Source organism: Lupinus angustifolius, chromosome LG06, assembly GCF_001865875.1.
Source record: "Lupinus angustifolius cultivar Tanjil chromosome LG06, LupAngTanjil_v1.0, whole genome shotgun sequence".
In the NCBI taxonomy this organism is placed as follows: Eukaryota; Viridiplantae; Streptophyta; class Magnoliopsida; order Fabales; family Fabaceae; genus Lupinus; species Lupinus angustifolius.
Genome location: NC_032014.1, coordinates 8,425,087 through 8,435,738, shown reverse-complemented (window position 1 = coordinate 8,435,738; position 10,652 = coordinate 8,425,087). Strand labels below are relative to the sequence as shown.

Sequence of the window (10,652 nt, the reverse complement as noted above, 5' to 3'; positions counted from 1 at the left end):
TATATATATATATATATATATATATATAATGATATTTAATATTTAATCACATTGACATCATGCACAATATTCCACCAAATTTTATTTAAAATGTAAACATTTTCCAATCAATTAACCAAAGCTTGCTGATTGCCTTCTAAACACAGACAGACAAAAGATTATAGTAATTGAATATTAACAGATAAACACGACCATAGAGTGGTGTCTCATTCTCAATCTTCTATATCTAGAATAGTATTAGTATCTTGCTTGTTCATTTGTAATTACGAAAAATATGCTGGCAAGTCTTTCAAGAAATAAAACTAAAATAGGAAGAAGATGAAACCAAATAGGCAAATATCATTATCCATGGATCCATGTTCTTCAAAGTTATTCATGGAAAACTTATCCAGTATCACACATCACTATGACCAATCCATACACAAACATGATAATTCATAAAAGAAATTAATAGGAAGATTAAATTCAGATGTATGAATCATGCATTGTATCACCAAACTCATCAATAGCATTATCTCCAACATAAAATCCTTTAAAAGTGGTAGATCTCCACAAATGAATAAGGACAAAAGTGCAGATAGATTACATTCCTTGAATTGATAAGGCTTACTGTGTTGGACAAAGCAAGTATGGGCATTTTGGGAGATGCACGCTTCTAAAAAAGGCTGAGGAATAATTAATATTAACGTTTCAAAATAAAACAAAAAGATACTTAAAACATAACTGTTCTAATGGAGAAGAAAAATGTGAAAGCAATCAAAGCTATCAGCAAGAGGATGAAATCATGAAACATGTCTTAGAGGTACAAATAATAATCCCAGAGGCTATGAACATAAATAAACATCATAGGATATTAACTTCAAAGTAACTAAAACAAGTGGATTTTCCTATAGCCATAGGTGATTATAAAAAGATGGCAATGAACAAAAATGATCATTGATAATATGGCCAAATTACTACTACCGTTTATCTAATTAAGTTTCTTGAAAGATGAAGATTATTAAGATGGCAAGCCATTAAAAGAAACATGAACATCAACACAGTTGTCTTCATTTTTGTGAATGTCATTGTTGCTGCTGCTATTAATGTTAAAAGAGTTGTTAATATCATCACCATTGGCATTAGTCTTTTCAATCTGAGGAGGAGTATTACCATCATTTCCCACTTCTGATTTCTTCCTTAGAGTGTTCTTGTTGTTGTGCATCCAAACTTTGAAGACCCCTCTAGGTACACCAATGTCATTGCAGAACTCTTGAACAGATCCATCATCACTCTTTTGCATTCTCCAACCCAATTTCTCAGAGAAGCTAAACATCTTCTCCTTCTGCTCCTGGCTGAATTTGGTTCTGTACCTCTTCTTACCACTCAGGTTAATAGTCTCAGTTTTCATCACCAATGAGGAAGAGTGAAAGTTTCTGTTTTGATGATCGATAGAGTAAGCATTGTTGTTGTTTCCAAGTGATAAGAGCATGTGGGGTGCTGAATATGAAGGTGGCACGTGAGAGAGTGGTGGTGGTGATGAAGGGGTTGATGACATGGGGCTATGACTGTGGCTTGGGCTAGAACTGAGACTTGGGCTTGTGCTTTGGCTCATGGCACGGTGGGGGAGTTGTGGCAGTGGTGGTTGTGGTGGTGGGGCTGTGGGTGTGACTGAAGAAGGGTTGGTGGAGTAGAAGCAAGTGAGGAAATTGGGTTGCGGCGGTTGTTGTTGTTGTTCTTGAGGGTCACGGCGGTGGAAGTTGCGGTGGCAGCCACAAGCAGCACATTTGAGGGAGCGAGGGTCGGTGGGGTTAGTGGTGGAGGAAGGCATGAATTCGCCACAACCATCAAGTGCATGGCCTCCTATGCTGGCAGCATGGTTTTTGAGACATTCTTTGTAAGAAACCACCATGTAGGGCGGTTGTGACGGCGGAGGGACGGCGGTGATATGGGGCTTGAGTGTGCCGTTGGTGAAAGATAAGGACTTGGATGGGTTAAGTTTGATGGGTTGGGTTGGTGGTGGGGTTTGAGTATCTGTGCCTGTGGTTGGGGTCAAGTCCATGTTGGGGGATTAGGGTTTTTGGAACAAGTTTGAAGCAATCTTTAGAAGAAGGGTTGTGTGCATAAAAGGGGAAATAAAACAAAATAAAACAAAAAAGAAGGTAAATTGGGAATGGTTTGGAAGAAGAAAGAGGGGTTATGATGATTAGGCAAGTAGAGATGTTGATGATGATTGTTATAATGAGAAGTGATGACAAAATCTGAGGTTTAAATGGGATTGTGAAGAGAAAGAGGGATACAGCAGGACAAAGTGTTCCCAAAATCTCAACCACTAATCACTTGAGAAGAAAACACAAAAAACAGGACAATAAAAAGAAAAAAAATGCAAAGAATATTACATAATATTTGTAGGGATAAAATCTAATAAAGTTACAAATAAGTTTATATGACATATCAGGAAAATGATTGTGGCTACTTTTTTAATACTTTTTGCTTATATTTGTTTTATATGAAAAAAGGAATACTCAGTTTTATGAAATAAGCTTTTCTAATTTAACTTCATTAATTCATCCTTTAGAATTTATTTTTGAACCTGTTTCAACAAGTTTTACGGAAATTTTTGCTAAAATATTTTACTGCATAATCCTACCACATTCCAACTAAAAAATAAATTTTCTTATGATGTGAAACTCTCTCTCTATAATATAATTTGGCAAATGATATAAAATAGTTTCACATCTCAAGTCTAATATTATTTAAGTATAAATTTTAAGATAATGATAAAGTTGATGTCATATGATTTAAAGGTTACATGATTAAATGCTAAAGCAGTTTTTCACTCGTGGGATTATTGTTATTACATATTTACTTCTTTGATGCCCCATTTATTAACTCAATAATTTGTTATTTTTACCTGATTTTATCATCAGAAAAATGTGAAAAGATATAAAAATAGTATATAAGTAATAATATACCATCACTCTAATGCATTACAATAATGAATAATGATAATTTGCAGATATATTATTCATATATTTTTATAATTTACTAAATATTACTCTAAACCAGTTACATCTCCAAATGTTTTCATAATTGATATGGTATAGTATTATGCAAAATGATTTTGGTTTACTTATCTTGTATCACATGTGTTAGTTGGGGGCAATAAATTGGTCTGAAAAGATTAGGTAAGAATATATTCGTTGAGGTCACTGATTCACACAAGGGGCAGTGTCTCCTGCAGATGAGTCTTAAAGAAGGGTACGTACGTGGCTATTGCCCAGGTGGTGCTAACTTACACCATAGTATCCCAAGGACATTTCAACCCACAACTAGGGCCACCTCATTCCACTCCACTGCAAAATGCAAACACATGATTTCTCATTTTTCATTTATTTTCTCTCATTAATAAAGATATACATACTTTCCACTTTGTTGCTCCTTCCCAACAAAAGTTTCCCTTGATAAATTCAGAGGTTAATCAAAATATTTGTCATCAGTAATAAAAAAATAAAAAAATCCTAATACTATCATTAAATAAATATTACTTTTACTCATATTTATAAGACATAATATATTCATTAATGAGATTCATCTATACTTTCTTTTCGTTCCAGTTAATGATTTTCAATTTATAATCAATTAATGTGAGGATATTTTGTTAAAAAAAGCAATTGCGTGAATTAATATGTATAAAATTTTGAAAGTAGTCATATAAAAAGACAAACTATAACCCAAAAGGGTATTGATAAAAGCAGTAAAAGATTGCATGTATTGTATTAATTGTATATTCTCAAGACAATGAATAATCACCTATATAGTTATATGTGGTGTAAGAAAGAGAAAAGAATGACTAATTAAATATGATCGATTATATGATGAGAACCAAAGAGAAAAAGGGATATAAAATAAATCACACTGTAAAAGAAAACATAAAAATATCTATACTCTACATTTTTTAAACACAATTTATGTTTATTTCTAATTAGGAGATATATGAAATTAAACATATAGTTTTTAGTTTTAGATATTATATTTAGTAGCTTTATTCTCTGTCCCGTTTTTATAATTTGACACTTATATTGCTACAACATAATATCATCTCCACACTTATCCTTTTAGTATAATTTCTAAACGATAAATAGTATCAATTGTTATTAAGCCAAACCTCATCAAATATCAAGTTTAGTATTCGTAATAAAAATCTAACATAGGCAAGGAATTATAAACATATCTAGGAACAACACAAATTGGTCCCAAAAGGTGGAAATATTTTATATTTTCTTAATTCTATTCCTTGTCCGTTATTGTTGTTTGGTGGTTTTGAATTTTTTAACCAATGTTTAATTTCTTCTATTATTTTGAATGTTGGAATTATGAGGAAAAGACGTAGAAAACAACTTAACTGCACTCGCGTTTTTCCACTATATGAAGAGGGTCATGTGATCTATTTGTGTTAACCAATTGAAGGAGCAATAGTAGTGAGTTATGACTTGTTACCTCGCCTCTTCATCACTTGGATTTTTCATTAATCTTTTTGCGGCAGACAATGTGTGCATCTGAAAGGGACTTATTGGCAATTGTACCAAAATATATATATCTTGCAATTCTCAGCTTTTGTCATAACTTTTTTGGATTTCAAATCCTTACAAAGAAAAAAAATATATATCAATAGGTCTTATGCTTCAAATATTTATTCGATTGGATGGGGCAGCTTAAAATTATCGTGCACCTCTTGCACTTGTCGTTCCTTGTGGTTTTTCAATAACACATTTGTAATACCATGTATATACTAGCTATAACTTAATATGCTTGCTTAGTAAATATAATTCCAAGGGAATAGAAATATTAGATATATGGACCTAGTCCAAGGTGTCTTAACCACTTTGAAAAGGAGTGAGACTCTTTTCCATTAGCGAAAAATTGTGTAAAAAATAAAGAAAACACAAAATAAAATAACATTTGTATTCTTATTAATTACTTTAAGATCATTGTTTTACCCTTACAAAAAAGAACATCCCTCTCCATTGAGTCTCACTCCTCTTAATGATGGGTTGATTAGAAACTAAAAAGAATTTCTTGCTTTAGCTAGTTACATTTCTTTGTCCCTTGATTGATTCCTGGAGTATAATATTTATTTGTCATGGCTTGAAATTTCATTAAGGGAAAGCCATAATAACAGAACTAATCACTTCCTTAATGAGGATTGACTTTTGCGTACACCTGAGTCTTTTATCCAATTGAGATCTTCAATGATTTATGGGGAGACAAATTGACTTATGCTTAGGTGAAAGGTTTTTTTGACTCCCCATTACACAATGACAACAACCTCTTCATGAGACCATAATTCTTAGAATTGTTTTCATTATAGTAGAGTCTGAACCATGAAATCTTGGAATTTCCAAGTTCCTTGAGCTTTATGTTCTTAATGGGCGACTAGAATTATGAGCATCTTGTGTTTGATCTTTTTGACTATTTCTTCTTGTATTCTTTAGCCTAAGTCTTCACAACTCTAGTGTTTGGTTATTTAGTCATCTTCATCTTTCTTTAAGTTGAACTGATTTACTTCAATCTTCTTTTAGTAGGGTTCTTTATTTTTCTTTTCACCCCTTTTTCCCTCAATCTTCTTATTCTGATGATAATCCAATCTTCTTATTGTAAAAACTTCAAACTCTCCATGGATTTGTTGCTTCTCAAGAACAATTGAAAGAAGAAGAAATATTGAAAATGCTTCTCTTATTGATTATGAATAATATTGAATTATTAACAAGAAGGAACTTTAACAATATTTATAGGCTATACAAAAAAGAGAAAAAGATTAAAATAACTAAGTAACTAACTTAACAACTTTTAACTAACTAAATTCTAATATACAATCAAAGCAAAATTATGTAACATTGTCTTCTTGTTTTTTCAGTCTTCTTTAATTGATTTTCTTTTAAATCTTCATACTTCAACACTTCTAGAGTGATATTTTCTCTTAGGCTGCATGAATTTCTTCCCTAATAGTTCTAACAATTCTTCAATCTTACTACTTTACACTCATGTTTGTACATTTCCTAGTAGTCTTCTACAGTGGCTATGTTTGGATCATTTCATCAGTTATTGTCGTCTTCCTGATATTCCTTTATTAGGAAATGCATTGTCTAGTATAAGTCTTTTTCAATTGATGGATTCTTTATGACAGTCTTGCTTTATCAATCATCGTGTCGATCTTCCTCAGATGCTTCATTAGATATTCCAAATCTTCAAATATGATGTGGGTAGTATGATTCTTGATCTTGTCTTCTTTGTCTTAGAGAATGTTTTGCTACTGTATTTGCTAGGGACAATCAATTCCAATTAATTATATTATATTGGTTTAATTATTATTTATAGTAATAATATAAGGCATTATATTTATATTAATTGTCTAAATATAATAAAGTTATTAGTATAATAAGTTAAATATCATTAAGATACCAACAAGAAGTTAGTCAAGTGGTGTAAGGACTCACTAGATTCTAAAGTTGAGAGTTCGATACTTAGGACACTACTTATTAGAAGGGACAACCACGAATCCTTGAAGGATTAATTCTTTACCCAAAAAAGATGAGAGGATACATTGGTACTACCAAAAAATATATATTAAGATATTGAAATTCTTAAACTATATTAGGTTAAGTATTGTAGTTAATAAGGATAGCTACAATACATGTTTTGATGCACTCAAATATTGTATTTGAAAGGGTGATTATAAATTATTAGCTAATATTCATCAAGTCACAAGCCAAAATATATCAACATCAGAACATGTCTAGGCCAAACCAGATCAACAAGAACGCACCAGACTGGCAAGGCTGTATCAAGCAGCAATAAGGCTAGCAAGGCTATATCAAGCAGCAATAAGGTTATGCACACTTTGGCCACACTAGGCCAACTCTGGCCAAGATAGAAACAATATGGGTCATAGCAGTTTTTGCACTCTTGATTATGCATCTCAGCACAATAACTTGTTACACAAGTTTCACAGATTATTATTTTTCTTTCTTCTTTTAGCACGTGTTCTTTTAGTTAGTTGTGTTAGTTAGGATTTGGTTTCTATAAATAGGTTTAGTTTAGATTAGATAATTTAATTCAATTCAGCTTGAAGAGTTCATATATCAATTCATTTTCTCTTCTTCATTCAATAAAATGTTTCTTATTAATTCAAAGCCTTATTGAGATCTCATCTTCTTCATACTTCTTTTTCTCATATAAATGTTGTATTTATACATGTGAGTAAAGACTAAGATATATAGATCTGATTTGTCTTTAGTTTGACATTGTAAAACACATATTGGTCATGCTCAAGTTTGTAAATATGGGTGCTTTTATTGAAAAAAAATATTACAAAGTTTCAAACAACTTTATCTAAACTAAAAATGAAAACTCAATAAATAAATTTTAAATGTCAAACAAAATTCATCGTCAAGCTCAGCTTAGGCATAGTGACATGCAAGTGTAAACAAAGAAGAAATGCATAATGCATGAACAGGAAAAATCGCAAAATGCATAATGCAAAATGTTTTACTTTGCTTTCAGAAATATTCATTATATCCAAAAAAAATAGTAAAAAATAAAAAATAAAGTTGTTCTAAATCAACGTCATAATAATAATAATAAAATATTTAGAATTTGTATATCATAAAATGTGGTTGATTAATCAATAAAAAGTGTATTAAATAAATGAGTTAATAATTGATTAATTTGTTAGAAAAAACATTAAAATTGAAAGTATGTTGACTTTTAAAAAATCACAATTTTGAGATAGGAGTACACAATTAATTACTAGTAACTAGTAAATTTAACTATCAATCATTATTCACCATATATTTATAAATTAATATGAACTTTATGGGATTCATTTTGTTTTTCAGAAGAGTTTATCTTCTTCCTAAGAACCTATGTTTAGTTAATCTTTGATTTTTCAGGGAGTTCAACTTCGCTGTCTTTTTAAAGCCTTTTTAAAAAGTCTTTAGTATGATAATATGATTTTAGAATCAAAATATTAAAGGGAGATAATTTTGAATTGGACTTATATCTAGAATTAAAAAAAAAAATCTTGAATGGAATAATTTGTTTCTCTTAAATTTGGTACAAAAAGAACTCTGAATTAGATACGAATGAAATCATTGTTTATTTACCAACCAATCATTAATATTAATACCACAAAGAACCAAACTTTTAATGGCAAATTGACTTCTTCTCGGTTGACGCGTGACTTTGGATAAGTAACACCTAATTGCTGCTCCTCATGAACTAAATACAAACCAGACTTGTTGATTAGGTTAGATATTATCTTTAAAGCAAACACTTTTGATATTTCTCCACGTGTTATAAAACTATTGCAATGTAATGCGGCCATTTACATGCATAACGAGTTCAGTGGGATTTCTTTTCTTTACCTTTCTCCTCCATTCTCACACATACCTAACACTTAAATCCATTAGCAATAATGTACCCACAAATTAATTAATTAGCTAATGATTGTGATTTGGATAATAAGTAAGATATTTATTTATATATTATAAATCTTTTAATTTCATTAAGTATATTAGCATTACGCCAATGAAAGCTACTTATCCCAACCAAGTGTAATGACAATTATCAAAAGCCATCAGTCTTCTATATCTTGTGGTGATCAATGAGTGATGTAAACATTGTGTTGATCGTGATAAAAAAAGAACTAATGCTCATAATTTCAAGTTTAGGCTACCAAAGATATGAAATCAACTTGGTAACATGTCAACAAAATTTTCTTGTCCTATTCATTGAATTGATATAACTACTATTGCAACATCCCAATACCTAATGAGTTCTGTGGTGCACAATTTGATCATAGTCATATGCTAATTAATCTCCCTCCCTAAGCCTAACTCCTCCCTATACAATGATGTTTTTTTTTAAGTTTTTGATCAACTTAAATTTAACAAATTTCTTACAATAAATGAAATTATATATGTATTACATTTCATATTTTCTATCTACATTTATCTAAATTTATGTTAAAAAATCAAATAACAATTTAAGATTATCATAATTGTTACAATAATATTATTACCCTAAATGTTTGCTACTTTGCTTTCTAATGAGTGGGCAGAGTCATAAGCTACCCTAGACGCCAACAAACATAAATGTGTGCTTTCATGGGTGGTAATGGGCTATACTAATCCACTTGTGAAAATGCATTTTCTCACCACATGTCATTCATTATATAATAATTTGGAAAACATCTATTTTCTAACTACAATCCTGTATCATCATCACTTCGGTTGAAAAATATAACTTTGTAATAAATAATAATTACAATTATTTAAATCAATCAACCAATTAAAAAAGTGTGACAAAGTAGTGGTATATAAAGTAATACATGACATAATTTACCTATTTTTATTAATTAAGAAAATGCAAAATTATTTGCATATTTAAATTATGTAATTCTATTTTCTTCGCTAATAAACAATAGATATCATCCCAATCAACTTCTGAGCCATTAATTGATGCATCAAGCAAAAAAGAATCAGATGCATTTTTTTGTACTGATATCTCCTCACCATTTTGGGTAAGAAATTAATCATTTTTAAAGTTTATAGTTGTTATTTTCAACAAATGTTGCTTACAGATATTAAAACATTGACATTTTGACTATCTTAGAGATCGATCTAGTGGGGTCTTACATAAGTAACACTACTTACTAACACATTTTTCGTAAAAAACTACAGGCATTGATAAGACATGTTAAGATCATTAAGCGTGCGAAATTTGGTTGAATTGTAGAATAGAATGATATATAGCTAATTTGAAACCTGATCATCTATCATATGGAGCAATAGTAGATTTATTATGGTGTGAGGCTGAGAGCATTCCAAGCCATAAAATTAGGCTTTTTTCTTGGTTCTGAGGGTCAAGAAATAATCCACAATGAATAAAACAGTACTGAGTCTCTGACATTTGTGTCATCATCAAAGAAGCATGCGTGGAGTGACACAAAGTACTAGATGTGGACATTACAGTTTTTGACCCAATTACTTCTCATCAAAACAGTGCTTACTTTGAGCAACCTATATTTTCTTTTATGATATGCAGGGTTATACAGACTCCATAAATAGGAAAATTGAAGACTGAAACTTGTGCAAATGGAGCAAGTTTCTTGGTTAGATGGATAACCTAAATTGTTAGAGAAAAGACTACACTTGTTTAGCTATATTTGCATTTTCTTTTAAAATGAGCAATGTTTGCAATTGAAAATGGGGAAGTACACAAGCAACGTGTTAGTGCCATAATAATTGATGTTTTTTTTGTAATACAAGTATCCATCACTTTTTTTTGTTAATGAACTAATCTCTTTCAGAGTTTGTGGATGTTTCTTTCAACAAGTGTTGCTCACAGGAATGAAACTTTGGACCTTGGATATTCAATAAGCTCTTACACCCCTAGATCAATATATTGTTAGTATTAATAACTGAAGTTATGAGTAGGGTTATAAAAATATAATTGTTTTAATTTTCTCATCTCATTTTATATATTTTATAAAATATACATTTATACTTTATTTTGAAACTTTAATCTTATTTATTACTTATATATTTCCCTCCTATACATTCATTTTCTATTAATTTAGTCCAATGTGAATTAAATAAAACTATTTGGAT

The 10,652-nt window shown here is 30.4% G+C and overlaps 1 protein-coding gene across 1 annotated transcript; it reads right to left on the bottom strand.

The window, feature by feature from the left end:
- LOC109349557 (zinc-finger homeodomain protein 11-like) lies at positions 735 to 2,316 on the bottom strand. The gene has a single exon (XM_019590398.1). The coding sequence runs from the start codon at positions 2,039 to 2,041 to the stop codon at positions 1,001 to 1,003; it is 1,041 nt and encodes a 346-aa protein (XP_019445943.1). The 5' UTR covers positions 2,042 to 2,316; the 3' UTR covers positions 735 to 1,000.

Coding starts and splice junctions, on each gene's coding strand:
- LOC109349557 (XM_019590398.1), bottom strand. CDS start 2,041: ATGGACTTGACCCCAACCACAGGCACAGATACTCAAACCCCACCACCA.